Source organism: Panicum virgatum, chromosome 9K (assembly GCF_016808335.1).
Source record: "Panicum virgatum strain AP13 chromosome 9K, P.virgatum_v5, whole genome shotgun sequence".
Lineage (NCBI taxonomy): Eukaryota > Viridiplantae > Streptophyta > Magnoliopsida > Poales > Poaceae > Panicum > Panicum virgatum.
In genome coordinates this window covers 51,517,939-51,535,649 of record NC_053144.1, presented here as the reverse complement: position 1 = coordinate 51,535,649, position 17,711 = coordinate 51,517,939, and the positions used below count along the sequence as shown (strand labels likewise).

Genomic DNA, 17,711 nt, shown 5'->3' with positions numbered 1-17,711 from the left:
ATTGGTCGTACACTGAGTGCTCAGCTCACTAGTCGGTATCAACAGTACGCGTGCAGAATGACTTGCCCCTGCAAGCAAAGGCCAAAGGGCCCGACTTTATCGTGCAAGAAAGCAACAAGGCCAGTCCCGAGCAAGCCGGCATTGTATTGTACCAATCGTTAATGAATCATGATTACAGTGAGGTGAGGGGCAGCAGCTCTCGGATTTGCAGGGCCTCGTTGTGCCCGTGTCAAGGCTCCGCTTTTACCGGATGCATCGCGAACTCGCCGGCCAAAGGGGAAGGAGGAGCGCACGCGCGTTGTCGCTCGAGCTGAAAAGGTATGCAGAGCCCGGAGCACCGGCCAATTTGGCCTCGAACGGCGATCGGCACGGCCGCGTGCGCGGGGAGGAATGCTAGGGCTTTCCGACAGAGCGGAGGGGGGGGAGGGATCCGATGCGCGCGCGCGCACGCCGCCATGAAAAGATGTGCGCGAGAGAGCAAGCAACGAATGAGAAACACATGGAGAATGGAGGAGAGGAGGAGGGTGTGCCAGCGCCCTCCCGGCTCCATGTTGCGAATCCGCGAGAAAAGGCAGATGCACAGGTTTGGCGCGTACTCCCCCCCAACCTGCTCCAAGTGAATGTACTGTATGTCTGTATGTACACAGGTTACACAAATATTCTTCTTTTTTTTGCCTCTGATGAGATCACACAGTATACAAATGCTTCCGCTGGTGCCCTCTCCATCGACTGTATTGTATTCATCAAACCGCCGATCAGAGCTTGCTTCTTAAGTTAATCGTGATTGTGATGCGCGAGTAGGGATAGAATATAGGCTCTGCTGTGCGAAAGCAAGACAGGCGGCCTGCATGCAATGCATTATGCAGACCGCCAGCCAGGGCTATCATGAGGCCTGGATTCACTAGTCCCCCCAAGTTGATCCGGTGGCTCTATTCTATCGCGCGGCCGAGTGCTGATTGCTCATACATGATCGAGATCTTCTGAACTGCTGCTTTGGTCGTATGCTAATGCCTGTACTGCATACGGGCTACGGCATCACTCGGTGCGTATGCGTCCACGAGAGTACTACTAGAGTATTATAATTATCAAGGCGCTCAATTATATATAGGCGATCGAGCTGGCTTGCATGCAGGCTCTGATTGATTTGCTTGCTTTCTTTCTTTTTTTTTCTTCCTCGAATTCCGGTTGATTTTGCTTTTGGGGAAAGCATTGCTCTGATTCCCGGCGTTGTGCTATCACGCATGCCATTCGGAGCTATATAGTTTGGACACCGAACTGCAAGGTTTATCTTCCTATTTAACTCCATGTAAGTGAATTCCCGTTTCAGTCGTCCTTCGATCACAAACTTAAACTTAATTCATTCCGCTTGATCAAAACCTAACCGTCTGCCTCCTGATGAAGGAGTCATTTAGGTGTTGCTGCATTTCCATAGGAATACATTCAGACAACAACATAAACCCTAACAAAAGCTGCGCAAGTGGGAATCTTAAACCATCACCATCTCCCCTGTGTGCTGTGCTTTTATTTCCCAGGAATGCCATGGCCGCCACTTGTTTCCAGACGTTGCTTCTGCAGATTTGCTCTGCTAACTAAGGAGATACTAGATCGATCGATCGATCTGGAGCCGAGTCAAATATAATTCACTAGTTGGCCTCCAACGACAGCTAATTATTATAATCAGGCCTCAAATCGACGGGCCATCAACTGGTCGCCTACTGATCAATTGAAAGCACTAATAAGTGGAAACAGATCAATCTGAGTTTAGCATATAATCTAGGGACGGAGGGAAAAGCCATTCTAGCACAGAACCAAAAGTTGTGTTGGGATAGAAAGGCGACCAAAGGGAAAGGAAAAAAGATGTCACCCACTACAATGAGTACCATCATGGCGATCAACTCTATCGAATCGCTATCTCTACTTTAATTGCGCTAACTAAAACAATTAAGGAGCAATATCATCGAGATGGGTAGATAATAATTCGTGGACTCGCCGGTGGCGGAGCTAGTGGTTTGGTTGCCCCTTTCCTTCACTTCGTTCCGATCAAGATTTCATCTACTAAGACTGGAGAGAATCGTAGTGGTGGTTAGATACTTAGATTCATATTGCAAACGGGCTATACAATATAAATCTAATCATTTCTTCTAGTTCTGTATGTTGAGCCCTTGATGTTTTTTTTTTTGTCACATACTATTAGGAGAAGGCTGCATTATATCAGAGTATACATTGGTAGCGACCGTATAGACTGGACTACTGCTCCCTGCTTCAAAACCATTTAATACGTTGTCTGAGCCAAATCATTGAGGTTTGACAGAGTCTATTTAATTTTCTTTACCCCCACGTCACTTTCTAGCTGATGCTCGTTTCTATTTATTGGAATAACGCGGAATGATCAATATTTAATTTAGGCAAAAATCAATACCAAAAATGTGAGATTTAATTTCTACTAATTCTTGAAAATAAAGTCCACAGGTAAGTAAGGTGTCTTCACACTAGAGTATATTCAACAATTTCAAAGTGTTCCGCTTAATTCGATGAGGGTTTTTTACTCTTCTTTATATTTTTCTCATGGGTTCTTTTTATAGTTTTCTAACAATTTTTTTTGCCACTTAATAGAAGTAAGTAATTTTGATTAACTATTGGTCCTAGATTTATAATATTGTAGCCTCGGCAGCTGATGGACCAGCATATAAAAAATATATAAAAATACTATAATGCAGCATTTTTGTGCTAAGTTTTGGATGAAGGGAGCATTTCCATGATTCTATCGTTTGTTCCCCCGTTCACCGGCGTCACCGTTTGCTGTTATGATCATCTTGGATTCCTCTGCGGCTCTGCCATCGTAGTACCTACGTAACAGCTCCACTGAAACGCACTAATCGCCCACACTGTACGTAGAGTGGCAGCGACCGTACGGACTGAAACACTGCTTGACGTCCGAAAACCATTTAACGCGTCCTCAGTCCGATCTGAAGCCTAAATCCAAATCATCGAACCTTACCCTGACAGAGAGTCTCTTAAATTTCTTTGCCCCAACGTCACTTTCCTAACCCGTGACACTCGGCTAGTCGGCTACCATCACCGAGTCGCAAAATTGCGCGTCCTTTCGTGCCATGGGCCAAGATGAGCATTCCGGTGTATGGCATGCAACGCACCTTTCCTTGGAGAGCTCTCGTCGGGTGGGGCGATCAGTTGTGCTGTATGTATTGTACATTTATATATCACATATAAATTGCACCGCAAGGAGAAAAAGGAAAAAAAAGAGGGACACGTACACCCGAAATTTTTTTTTTTGGAACACACGTACACCCGAATTATGATGGAGGCTCGAACCGCTTTTCGGGCAGCAGGGAAAAAGCGATAGTACTCCCTCCATCTTTGAAAGAATATATACTTTTAACAAGTTAAATAATTTTAATTTAACTAAGTTTGTAAAAAAATACTAAGATTTATATCTCCATGTAGATTTGGCATAAAAACATATTACATGAATAATATACTCTCTTAATACTATTCACGCACAAAAAGAAGGCTTCCCAGCGTGCCCACGTCACCGGCAATTCCCGGCCATCGAATTGGCCGGGTGGATGGTTCATATTGTGTATTTCTCGGTTATTTTGCAAATAAGTTCTCAAATTTTAGAGAAATCAACCCACGGTCTGGCCTCCTCTCTCAGACAATTTTGCGAAAAAGCCCTTAACATTTCTTGAAATCAACTTGCAGTCCAATAGTTCAGGTTCAAGAAAATTTACAAAGAAAACCTTAAATTTTAATAAAATCAATCCTCCATCTTGGTCCTCTCTCGGCATTGTTAAAAATCCTCAGATTTTAATCAAATCAAACTACAACCCATTTTATCCGTAATGTCTACACGAGCAATATTATACGTACAATTTGAATACCAAAATACGTTGGAATTAAAAGTTGCCAAACATAGAATTTCATCGAGAATTCAAATCTACAACTTTATTATTGAGCGAATTTTAAATTCAAAACACTTTCGCAATTCATTTGCACAGACGCTAACATGCGACCCGTTGTACCTACAATTTCTCCACCAAAACGTCTTCAAATAGAAAAATGGTCAATACGAAAGTCACGTAGAATTAAAAAAATCTACGTCTTTACTATATAATAAAAATTCAAATTCAAAACACTTCTAAAACATTTGAATTCAAAAATTGCCTAAAATTTAAAAACCTCAAGCTTTGCTACACAACAAAATTGTATATTTAAAATATTTTCGTCAGTCATTCAATATAGCATCTTATTTTGCGAAAGGGCATGTAGCCTAGTAGTTACAAGAGTCTCGGTAGCACCTGAGATTCTGGGTTCGACTCCTTATGGGAGCGAATATTTTGGGATTTATCGACGTTGTGCATTCAGTGGTAGGCGACGTTCCCGTCGACAGCGAGACGCCTGTGGTCACTTTGTCAATCTCGAGGATTTACCGGCTCAGTCTTCAAAGATGCTCATAGGGGTAGGGTTTGCGTACGTGTGTTCATAAGGGTGTGAGTGTGCATGCGTTGTGAGTGTCAGAGTTGTACTATGTGATCTCAAAAAAAACATAGCATCTTATTTTGCTAGAAAACATAATATTGTACTATCGTTCTTCTATGGCTTCTCATGTGACCTCCACAATAACACGACATATTTTAATAAAACCACTATTTTCTTAATAACCATCACGTCTATTAATAGCCTCATGATTTTACAAATACATTAAGTATCCGACGACTAATTATACTCTGCCCTCCCTAATAAATTACTTTACTCCTTCTTTCACCACAATAGATATAGCAACAAATGTCATACCTCTATTTCGATGCCCAAAGTAATATACTACTTAAATAATAATGTCACAACAATGGAGTGCCCAAAATTATACCAAGTGCAACTGCGGCTATAGACCATGACACTTATGCGAAAATAATGAAACAATGAGATTATCTTAACTATATATTGCTTAAAAGATTGTACATTTGCCCTGAACACAACTACTACAAAATACACGAATTAATCCGCAACTAAGACGCGGGCTACGGGCTTCTTTGCCGCGGGCTTTTCTAGTAATATATTTTATAATATAAATATTAATTATATTTTCTATAAATTGATCAAATTTGAATCTCAAAAAAATTGATCAAATTTGATATCGTTTAAGCCCTCCAAATAGAGCTGCGCAAGTGCGCATGAATGAGCTCGACCTGGACTCGACGGATGGGATTGGATGATGGAAAGCCCCGGTGGGACCCAGCCCCCGGCAGCGTCTCCGTCGGCTCCATCACACGGCTAGCCCGTCGCTGACAACGACTGGTATACAGTGCGCGGATTCAGGCAGTGTTTGTTTTTCACCAGCATAGCATACCACACATTTTTTGAGAAAAGAATCTTTAATACATGGAGTACTAAACGAAGTTTATTTGCAAAACCTTTTCACGACGAATCTAATGATAGTAATTAATCAATGAGTAGCTACAGTGATGCTACAGTAACCATCCTCTAATCGTACGGTTAAAGGCCTCATTAGGTTCGTCTCACGAAGTAGTACAGCGCTGTGGAGTTAATTTTGTAAATTAATTTTATTTAGTATCCCTAATTATTGGTCAAAATTTTTGTTACTACTCTCATCCAAACAGAGCCTCAAGGCCCGTGGGGCCCAGCCACGCGTGAGGACTGCGCAGTGGAAATTATTGGGTACTCCTACAGTGAACGTAGTCGTAGTACCCTCACCTCCTACGCCTGTCGCTTTCCTAGCCGCTCACCGCCACGCGGGCCCCGCAGCGTCGTCCTGCACGCTGCGTTTTGCGGTCAGGCCCCTGCGAGCTAACATCTCCACTTCCCTCACAGCTCCTCCTTTGGGTGTGGCGTGTGGGGGGCGTTCTTGTAATAACAAGATGTTCATGAGGGCTTTTATGAACGAGATGTCCCCGGGGGGGGGGGGTTCGGTGGCAAAAGTAGCTCGCTGGCGGCCCCAGCAGTGGGGCCCGAGAGGCCCATTTAGTGGGGAGCATGCGTCAACGTCAGGGAGGGTCCCCGCGTGACGTGGTGCGCCCCGGCTCGTCGCGTAGCGGGGGGCGTGCGGGCCTAGCGCGCCGGCGAATGGCGGGCGCCCACGGGGGCGCGGGCCACGTGACCGGGGGGTGGACATCCCCCCAGCCAAAGGCAGGGCGCGTCGCTGTTCCGCCGGGCGGACCAGAATGCCCCTGCCCGCTGCGACCGCGACTCCCCCCGTGGGCGTGGCCCCCTGTCACGGAAAAGCAACAAGATGTGTTTCAAAAAAAAAAAGAGAGGAAAAGGAACAAGAGGGGGGCTCAAGCGTTTCGTCAGAGAGAAAAATCTGTGGGCTGCCGGTGCACAGATTGGCGCGTGGCGGCATGGCTCCAAAGGCATCGCGTACGCACTTGTCCGTTCCCAAAAGTTACTGTGACGATTGCTACGGGTAACAACTAACAACAGGGAGACGAACCCAGGCCAGGAGGGGGATCCGCGTCCGCAGGCCGCAGCGGCCGGAGTGCAGCGGCGTCCACGGGTTTGATTTGAGATTTGAGATCTAGTATTTTTGGGTTTAATTTAGAGATGCAGGAAATCGAATATACTATGTGCGGCAGCTCGCTGGTCATTCGTATGGCGTTGGCCCACGGTCAGCGAGCGTATGGATTGGACCGATTGAAATCGTCATCAGCTAGCCTAGTCGTTGGAGTGGGGCGCACCCGGTCGGGGGCTCATATTAGACGAGCGTTCGCTGCTACATGCAAACGGCGCGCAATCGCTACTGACGCTAGCGGCGCGCGAGCGGTCCTAGCGGACACGAAATCAGCTAGTACTATCCTGCTCTGGCTCTAGCATTAAATTTTTTCATACTTTTCTTTCAGGGTGAGGGAAGTATACGGGCGGGAGTGTTGCTTTCACATACATATGGAAGCAGAAGATGAACGTTGTTTTATCCTACCAAAAGTTTATATGTTGAAAAAAATATCGAAATAAAGCAAAAATACAAGAAAAAAAAAGACGTGCATGGTATGAAGTTTAGGATTTCGACGAATAAAAACATCAAGCATGCAGGAAAAACGTGTGTTATTTTTTTTACTGCATCACGTGAAAAAATCTCCAGAAAATGGTATATAATGGTGCAATCTATACCTATTACTAAATCGAGTAAGGTTTTCAACCAAAATTTTGATTTGGTACGTTGGTTCGGTCCGCCTGTATTATTTACAGGTGGGTCTTAGTCTGTCTCGTATACGAGTCGTACCAACCCTCTCCGTTTACGATCACGTAGATCTTTACAAATTAATACATGGGTACCAATATTTATCCAGTACGTATACCAAATTTGTCCGTAGCAACACACGGACATAATTGTCTAGTAATATAAAAAAGAAGAAAAAAAGGTTCAACAAAAGCAGGAGAAGTCGGAGATGTGAGAGCATCTCCAAGAGCCTATGGATCAACTAGCCTTTAAATAATATAGTTAAAACTTTATATAAAAAAGATCACAGAAAATAAAACATTGTAATCTAATTGCAAATAGATACAAAAAATTAAAAGCATCCACATGTAAGTCTATACCTCTATGTCACTAACCTTTAAATAACATAGTCAAAATTTTATACACCACAATTTGAAAACAGCAAATTCATATATGAAATACTTTGTGCATCGTATTTTCAACGGAATGTTTTCAAAATTTATACCACTATGTTAAAAACTTTTCTAGTAAAATATATAGAACTTTATACATGCAACTTCTCACCAGGCATAAAAAATAAAATATAATTAACTTTGCATATCCCCACTTTTAACTGTTCTCAAACTTTGAACCACAAATCTAAAATCTTTGTAGCTAGAATTCAAAAACTTTATGATCACATATTCATAATCTTTTTGCTAGCATATTTGAAACATTGTACTCCTAGATCCAAAACTTAGCACTACAAATTTGGAACTTACTACATGCAGATTTTAAATATTTTACTCTTAATTTGCAAACAACATAATTCGAAAATTTGCATTATGAATATGGAAACTTCTCATATATACACGGAAAACTTTGGGTTGTAGGTCAAAACCTTATTACTACTGTTATATTGAAAATTTTAAATTGTATTTGAAATATTTCATATCCAAAACTTTTAGGGTGAGAATATTTCTACATGACTTTGCACTAGCACATTAATAACTTTGTAGTTCTAAAAGACTTTCAAATCTAAAAAACTGTGAAATTTTGTATTAGCACATTAATAACTTTGTAGTTCTAAAGAACTTTCAAATCTAAAACTATAAACTTTATACTACAATAATAATGTGTTAGTTCGAAAAATTTTGAACCTGAAGCTATTAACTTTTTTCTATCACATTACTAAACTTTAGCTCCAAAAAGCTTCGAAGTATGAAGCTATGATCTTTGTACTTGAGTACTAATAAATTTATAGTTCCAAAACTTTGACAATATGAACTTTGTACCCTCACACAAATAATCTTGTACTTCCAAAACTTTGAAATCTGAAATCATATTCTTTGTATTAGCGCAGTAATAAAATTTGCAACTCCAAAAACTTTGTAATATTAAACTATATACTTTATACTACCACAGTAATAAACTTCGCAGCTCCAAAAACTTTGAAATCCAAAACTATGAACTTTATACTAGCACGCTAATAAGCTTTGTAGTCCCAAAGCTTTGAAATCTGAATTTATATACTTAGTACTAGCACCGTAATAAAAGTTTTATAGTTTTCCACAAACTTTGAAATCCGAAACTATGAACTTTGAATTAGCACACTAACAAACTTTGTAGTTCCAAAAACTTTAAAATATAAAACTATGATCTTTGAATATGGGGCTGATAATGGGCGCGCGGTTCACTGTTGTGCTCTACTAGCGAATGCTCGTTGGTGGTTGCTAGCGGCGTGCACCCATACGGATTAGCTTGCGGCAAATATATTTTATATTTATTATACATTGCTAATACACTTATGCCTAGTGGCAGGTGGTACACATTCCCGCTTGCATTTTTGTTAGCATTAGCCAGACTTAAGTATATTCATATGGGTCATGTGGGACACCATGAAAACCCAAATCTAAAAGCAGGATTAATTGAACAAAATACCAACACGTAGAACAGATTAATTTTATTTACAACCCCAATACAATAAAACAATCACGAACCTATAACCTATGAATTGGAGAGAGAGAAACTGATAGAAGGAAAAAGATGTGGATGGAGGCCTCACGAGTCACGAGAAATAAACGAGTACACAAAGAGTCTGCATACTCCCTCGTGCACGTGGATGCCTATTCCTTGGATACGTGTCCGTTGGTTGCTAGCGGCCAGCAACGAACTCCCGCCTTATAAGAATTTCGCACCCGGTCCATTTCGTTCGATGGGAAAATAGTGGTGCCGTCAACAGGTGTGTGGAGTCACTACTGTGCTGCTAGTACGCTGTTTGGCATTGATAAGTTTTCACGCGCTTTAAAGATTCCTTTTGACCAGGTCAAAACACTAACACCGTGACACGAACACTAGAGTCGTACGTACAGGCTACACTTGGCATTATTGGTCTAGATTTCGATTCGAAGCGAAAGAAAGAAAAAAAAGCTCAAAATATCGTGGCTGGAAATTTGTCGTTCCCCCTAGATAAACCTTGTAATGTGGTTGTTGCTGTGTAAACGTTACGCGTAGCCCTGCAACTGAACCGTGCTACTAGTACGATGAGGGGAGGGGACACGCCTCGACAATTTCAGCAAGCGTAGTACGGTAGTACAGCGCATCATTTGCCTTTGCTCGAATCAATGCGTCTGGACCCTTGCGCTCAATCCGACGGCCTTGGCATGCTGTTACGCCCGGAATCCGGCCCACCGGCCCAGACCAGCCCACCCTCCACGCGTACTACCACCGGCGCTGGAAGGAGTGGACCCAAGTTCGGGGGCATTTCCGTCCATCCCTCGCGACCCGCACCCCTCCAAAACGCCATCATCCATCATGACCGAGAGGGAGGGGAAGGAGACACGGGGCGCACCCTCGCCGAGGGGAATAAAAGATGCGGGGCCCACCCGCGCCGCAGGAGTGGGGCCCTCCGCCCCTGCGGCACTCCGAGTACTACGTGTCCCGGCGCGCCTCCCGAGGGCACCGCACGCCCCTGCGTGGCAGCCCGGATCCGGGCATGCGATGCCGTGTGTGCACGGAGGGGGACACGAGCCGCCCGCGTGTCCTCACACGCGTCCGCCCCGGCCGCGCACGGGGGCGTCGTGGCAGGGCTCCGGCTCCCACGCCGCGAGCCTCCCATCCCCTCGCTTGGTTGGCCCGGGCGGCGGAGTGCGTGCGTGTGCCCGCGGCTGCCCGCCGGGATCCAGCTGCCGGTCGCCCACTGCCGGTGTTCCCGCGCCAGCGTCGCCCCCGTTCCTCACTCCCCCATTCTCCCTACCACGCTCTAGAAGGTTCAACGGTGGGGTGAGTGACCTGGGAGCGTTTTGTTCTTTTTTTTAAAAAAAATCAGGGATTAGCTGGTGGATTAGGGTATTTGTTTAGGCCGCTAATGACGCTATTGGCTGGCTAAGCATTGCGGATGTGGACGCCTAGTATTTGCAATCGACAGCGCGGAGAGCGACACGTTTATCTTTTACTCTCCCGCGCTCGCAGATTTTTCTCCTTGTTTACCGCATCTCCCGTCGCTCTGCCTCTGCTATGGGTGGTTTTTGGTGGCCGCGCTGCTCCGCCAAAGAAGGGGCGTCGGACATGGACGGCTGATCTTTTTACCCGTCTTTTTTTCAGTCGTCGGATCGGCCCGATCACAACAAATTACGGCCACTGCCATATGACACACAACGCCATGGAGCTCCATATGCCTACTGCTCACTGGAGACTGGAGAGCCACCGCCACGCATACATCTCAAGAAGTAGATCTACTCCTACTACCCATGGAGCTCGCTCGCAACGCATCCGGAGAGTTTGGAATGTTCTCCAAGTTCCGCCTCACACACTTCTCCACTAGTGGTAACAAAAACCACCCAATAATTCCCATCTCGCTCGCCAACAAATGCTCGCCACCCAATAAGTCACCTAGTGGCAGGAACCGGAGGGAAGAAATAAGGACGATGTGATGTAACGTGATGTATTGGCCGTGGCAGACTCCCATGCTGCTGCTGCACCTGCCAGCACACCATTTTCCAAGTCCATGGTTTTCAGCGAACCCCGATCGTCCCCCTTTCTCTCTCCGCACCGCTTTCCGCTCCCCACTGCTCCACAACAGGCGCTATGCGTACGCCAACATCCTACACAATGCTTTTCGCACAGTGTATGTGTATCCACGAGAGCAATTATATGAACTAGTCTGGTTGGCGCGCTACGCGCGCCTATATCAAAAATATTAATCTAAAATATTAATGGAAAGATATTATTCGCTACTATGTTCGAAGCAACATTGTATCGATGTATTGAGTTAAATTTAAATATTACAGTAAAGTGGCATAGTAGTTTAGAGTCTGAGAGCGCGTCAATCTCAATCATTCTAGTATAGAGGTACAGATAATTTTTTCTTAGGAATTCGTTATTTTTTTGTGTCTGTAGGTATAGTTTACTTTAGTAGGAAAAAAATAAGATTACGAATGAATGAACAATTCAATTATATTTTGTGAGTTTATGGAGGGAAACTCAAACCCAAAAAGTAGTACAACTACTACATGTGAATGTAGTATACAAAATTTAGTTATTATTTTTATATGTAGGGAGTAGTTAAATATATTTTGTATTGTCAAATAATGGAAGAACAATAATTTTTTTAAGATAAAAAGGCTCACTTAATAGAACCGGGGCCTCACGTGGGTCCCGTCTGAATAGTACGTGGGTTCTGCTTGAATAGTACGTGGGCCCCGTCTGAATAGTATGTGGATAATATTAATGGAAAGATATTATCCGCTACTGTGTTCGAAACAACATCGTATCGATGTATTGAATTAAATTTAAAAATTATAGTAAAGCGGAATAGTAGTTTACAGTCTGAGAGCGCACCAATCTCAAGCATTCTAGTATAGAGGTACAGATAATTTTTTCTTATGAAGTCATTATTTTTTTTGTGTCAGTCGGTATAGTTTAATTACTTTAGTAGGAAAAAAAAGTAAGATTAGAAATGAATGAACAGTTTAATTATATTTTGTGAGTTTACAGAGGGAAACCCAAACACAAAAAGTAGTACAACTATTACATGTGAATGTAGTATACAAAATTTAGTTATTATTTTTATATGTAGGAAGTAGTTAAATATATTTTGTATTGTCAAATAATGAAATAATAATAATTTTTTTAAGATAGAGAGGCTCATTTGATAGAACCGCGGCCTCATGTGGGTCCCGTCTGAATAGTACGTGGGGCCCACCTGAATAGGACGTGGGCCCATGTGGGCCCCACCTAAATAGTACGTGGGACCCGCATGAACAGTGCGCGGGTCCCACATGGTCCCACATGAACAGTGCACAGGCCCACGTAGGCCCGCATGAAACAGTGCACGACCCCCATGTGGGGCCACGGCTCACGGAATCGCTCCAATTCTTGTAGCTTTAGTATATGTACTCAATTGTACATGTACATGGTTGAAATACATGAGAGTTATATTTTGATGAATTTATCAACTAAATTCTTAAACTCTAGAATTATATGAAGTTGTCTTGCTTATTTGATGATTCATAAAAGTTCGCCAGAGGAAAAGCCATGTGCCTACCGGTGTATCATATTGGCTGAATTTTATATTACTTTTTGTGTGATTATTAAAGATTTTTTGTATGAGATTTTTATCTGTACATGAGCCACTTATGAGATCCGAAATGGCTATAATAGGATGCCAGCTTACATTGAAATATTATGTATAGCTTCATTGTTGTAATCCAGCTCAATTTGATTTGTTTGTATATTGCCTTTTCCAACAATAAAGTTGAAAAATACTCTATATAAAAAAGCTATTACACTATAGTTAAAAATAAAATACTAAAATATTCATATTACACTCTATACAATATGCACGTATAGCCTAAGAAATGTAATAAGAACAGAAATGTAATAAGAACAGAAGACAGAAAAAAAAGATGTGACAATCTTGTTTCTCAAAAACTAGCTAGGATCATATTTTGAGTGCTGATTCATCCGTCTCACAACTCACGAAACAAAATTATATTACAACTTTTTTATATTTGCATACTGTTTTAAGACAAATCCTTCCTATATTAAAACTCAAATCGAGACAAAAAACAGTGCAGCAGCACTAATAAGCTGGCTTTACCAGTTGGCGTACAGATAATTGCAACTGCTCCGGGTTCCTCTAGCCGCACAAGGAAACCAACAAAACAGCTTTTCTGGAATAGAAATAGCAAAAAATAATGCAGGGAAACAAAACCCACGAACCGCCCTCGCAGGGGCTACAAATACAGGAAACCGCTCCGGCCTCTCTCCCACTTCCCTCACCCCCCTCCCTCCTCCTCTGGACAACCCAGCCAGAGAGGACAAACCAAGCCAGGGGGGAGCGAGCAGCCAGCCAGGGAGGAGCACGGCAAACAAGGGCCTTCTCTTCCTCTTCTCCGGCGTCCAGCAGCGAGGCATGGTGGAGAAGGCGAGGGCCATGGCGCGCAAGCTGGAGATCCCGCAGTGGAAGTCGGGCGCGCCCGACGGCCTGCCGTCGCCCACGAGCCCGCTGGACCGCGCGTCGCCCCGGGGGTGGCGCCACCGCGACGCCGTCGGAGGGGTCGGGCTCGGGATCCTGGCCGCGCTGGAGGCGCAGCCCGCCGCGGGCGCCCCCGCCGCGGTGCCGAGGGTGTCCGCGCCCGTCTCCATCGCGCGCCGCGCGCGGCTGGAGGTGTCGGAGCTCGGGTGCAGCGGCCGTTGCGCCACCAGCCTGTGCGGCGGCAAGCCCTCCTCGCCGGGCGGCGGCGGCCTCCCGGCGCCGCCCGGCGCGGCGTTCCGCGTGGCGGAGTTCCTGTCGTGCTGCAACATGTGCCGGCGGCCGCTGGACGGGAAGGACATCTTCATGTACCGCGGCGAGCGCGCCTTCTGCAGCATGGAGTGCCGGTACCACGCCATCGTGAGCGACGAGTTCCAGGAGGAGAAGGAGCGGAAGCGCCGCGCGGCCGCGGCCGCCGACGGCCTGCCCAGGAAGTCGGCGGCCGCCGACATGTCCGGGTCGCCGTGCGGCGGCGCCGCCGGCGGCGGGCAGATCTTCTTCACCACAGGCATCGTCGCCGCCTGACGGACGACGGATCTTTCTAGTAACCAAAGCAAAAGAAGCTAGAGAGGAACCGGCGGCCGGCTGTAACATAAACAAGACAATAAAAAACAATAAAAAAACGAAGAGAAAATAAGGGTGCGTGCGTGGGTCTGTGTAGAGAGAGATGGGGGTGGGGAAATTTTTGCCGTTTCTCTTTCTTTGCGAGGAGGAAGCACGGGGTTTTGGTACTATTATTCGATCTTGATTTTTTTGTATTACTAGTAGTATATTACTATGATGATGATGATGATCATGCGATGGGGGGAGGGGAGGGGATGTTTTTGTAAGCAGCAGCAGGAGGGAAGGGAAGGGGATGATGGCAAGTTTTCCAAGGATTGTTGCTTCCCTTTTGTTTCTCCACTGTCTTCAAAATGAATAACAATCACCTTCTGTCCTCCTTTGTTCAATCCGTTCCATGTCGTTCAGAAAGAGCTCTGATTGTATGAATCACATCAAAGATGGTCCATCTCATTGAACGGCGCCTTTTCGTATGGCGAAGAAGCTTTATTTTATTCTTCTCATCAAGAAAAGTAGTGTAAAAAAAATCTGACCTCAGAACTCCATGAAAGGCATGTTTGGTTTCCACCCTCAAGATGAATGTATGTATGAGTATTAAATGAAATTTATTTGCGAATTTTTTTCACGGATATGTGTAACTTTTCAAGACTAATCTAATGATTAGTTTCATCATAATTGCCTACAGTGATGCTACCGTAACCACCTCAGATCATCTTCTAATCATGCGTCAAATGCTTTATTAGCTACATCGCATGCTACAATACTATAATTGTGGAAGTTGTTCTGTAATTAGACTTCGCTTAATACCTCTAATTAGTGATTAAAGGAGAAAAAAATTTCATCAAAACTTTTTCACACCTAACCGAACAAGGCCAAAGCAAGCGCTCGCATGTCATCCGGTTCCAGATGAACTTTTTGCGACTGATTTCAGAGATGGCAGTAGGATTTCAGAGATCTCATCTGACGCTCCGATGAACGAGGGTCCTGCGCCTGTCCTCTGTTTGTTTTTCCTGCCCGAACAGAAGCTCTAGAGCTGCTTTAATCGAGCATAATGGCCGCCTGGTCCCTGCCGTCGCCCGTCCTGGTAAGCAAGCAGCTGCATCTGGTTGGGTTGGGGAAGAGGAGAGTTCTTTTTCCCCCAAAGCAACAAATAATTGAATGGACGCATCTACCATGGCACCATACTCCATACGGAGGGTGGTTGGGTTGGATCTTCCCATCTGCTCGTGTACGTACAAGTATACCTACTGCACTGGGGGAGTCTGCTACTGTACTCACGCATGGGTAGATGATCCATCGACATTTCTGGCGCGGCTGGCAGCTTGGATCGGAGGAGGAGGTTGCCGATGGGGATCGAGGAGAATTGGGATCTTTTTTTTTTTACTGACTGACTGCTAGGTGAGGAAGTGATCGTGACGCCGTGGAGCGGAATCTCTCTGGACGTTTCCTCCAGCGTGTCTATTCATCGCGCGCGCTTCTGCGCTCCAATCCATCGCAGAAGGGCTTTCCGTCCGCTCGCAGTTAGTCACCGTTGAGCCTCCCCGTGGCCCTTTAACCCCTCACGGGCCATTAACCAGGTTGGCCCATTTTTTTTTTACCCGGTCGTCGTTCTATCTCGATTCATCCGCCGCCCCTCCCCCATTCCGGGTTCGCTGTTAGGGTTTCTCTTCTGGTGAATTTCCATTTCCTCTGCGCGTCTTCATGGTGGCACTCGATCTCTTTGCAGCATCTTTCTAGGTTCGTTCCCAGCTTCTCTTGGCTGTTCCCTTTGTTCTTCTTCTCTAGGTCAAGTCCCAGGGAGACGACTTTGTTCCGATTCATTTCTTCGTCTGCTAGTCCAATTTATTTTGAGTCGTGCCATTCTTAGTTCAAGTGCAAATCAAGTCGTCTCCCTCTTTGAATGCAAGTTTTATAACACCAGAGCTTTCGTCTTGTTGGCATTGTCTTCATTTCTTTGCCCCAACACTAAGAATGTTTGCAGCTCCAAATACTACTCTGCTGTCATTGTTGTTGATGAAATTATTCAACTAGACTGGTGCTCATTGGTTCTGCAGTGGTTAAATTCTTCTTTGAAAAAGTATCAGAATATGGAGAGTAACGGACAAAGCATTCCAACTGGTGGTTGTGTCCTTCTCTTAGTGGTAAGTACTTACATCTTAGAGAACAATAATACAGATTCCTAACAATGATCTATAAATCATTCCACACGCAAAAAATTTAATTACTGTGTGTTTTTAGGTGGCTTATCTTGAGTTTCTCTATTCCTCTGAATTCAATTTCGGAATGGCACCCCCAAGATTGAAATTCTGGTCAACAACTGTCATACAAACATTCACACTACTTGATGCACAGCCTGGTTCAAATAATCAATTTGGCAGATTACCAGTAAGCCAAACAACATTGTCTTCTACTAATAATTATTGTTACTCTTTTTACATTTCAGTTCATTGACTTCATTTCCTCTTTTTTTCAGCTAGGTAAAACATCTCTGTTGCACCCCTTTCAAAGAATGTTTTAATGAAGAGAATCATTACTCAGTTTTTGCAAATGATTTAGAAGGTATCATAAAAGAAAATTGTCCACCAGATCAAATTGAAAGTGTAAGATCATATTCTTATATTTTCATTTTTACTAACCATTTTCTGTTTTAGTATTGTTTTAACTCTTCAACTATATTTCATTTTAACATCTTAACAAATTATGTAAATAGGTCAAGCTTCAAATATCTACACTTTCAAAGAAGTTCCAACATTCTATATCCCAGAGAATCATGAAAGACACCTCAGACTTTGTTCATAGTGTTCTTTCTGTAGTGTCATCGAAAACACTGCAGAAAACCAAAGAGAAGACTTTGGAATTTCTTGAAGATTCAGATTCAGAATGTGAACATGCTCATCTTTCAGTCCATGAGACTCATTTTCAAAAGAGGCAAAAGCTGCAGAGAAATGAACTTGACTTCAAAATGTTGCCTGTCCCTGAACTCAAAGAAGAAGTGAAATACACAAGCATTGTTGAACAAGTTTTTTCAAAACTGTGTTCTGAAATTCTTGAATTTCCAAAAGTCACAGATCTTGATAGTACTCTCGATAGTACTTATGATAGTTTTGATCATTTGATTTCTGGTTTACATGAGCTGAAATCTGATTATAATCTATTCAGTAATGAAGAAATTGTTGACTTGATAAAGCTTGGTCAATACAAATGCAATGGTAAAATATTCTCATAAATTATTTAACTCTTCTTACAAACACTTTCAGCTGTTATGTTTCATTTTTACTAATAATCCTTCATTTGTTTGCTCCAGATTCTTTACAAGCCAAAAAAAGAATTCCTGAAGAGAAAGTTCTACTGGATTCTTTCATCCCCCAACAAGCCAATGTTCTGATGGACATTCCGAGACCTGTAAATGATGGTAACCAACGAATTGGTATCCAATCAGTCAGTGGA

General features: G+C 43.8%; 1 protein-coding gene across 1 annotated transcript; it reads left to right on the top strand.

The window, feature by feature from the left end:
- The first annotated feature begins 13,423 nt into the window (after positions 1 to 13,423).
- Positions 13,424 to 14,653, top strand: LOC120652110 (FCS-Like Zinc finger 13-like). Its single transcript, XM_039929824.1, has one exon. It carries the CDS (start codon positions 13,584 to 13,586, stop codon positions 14,226 to 14,228), a length of 645 nt encoding a protein of 214 aa, XP_039785758.1. The 5' UTR covers positions 13,424 to 13,583; the 3' UTR covers positions 14,229 to 14,653.
- The last annotated feature ends 3,058 nt before the right edge of the window (positions 14,654 to 17,711 follow it).

What these genes read in the sequence shown, in the direction of transcription:
- LOC120652110 (XM_039929824.1), top strand. Translation starts at nt 13,584, where the DNA reads ATGGTGGAGAAGGCGAGGGCCATGGCGCGCAAGCTGGAGATCCCGCAG.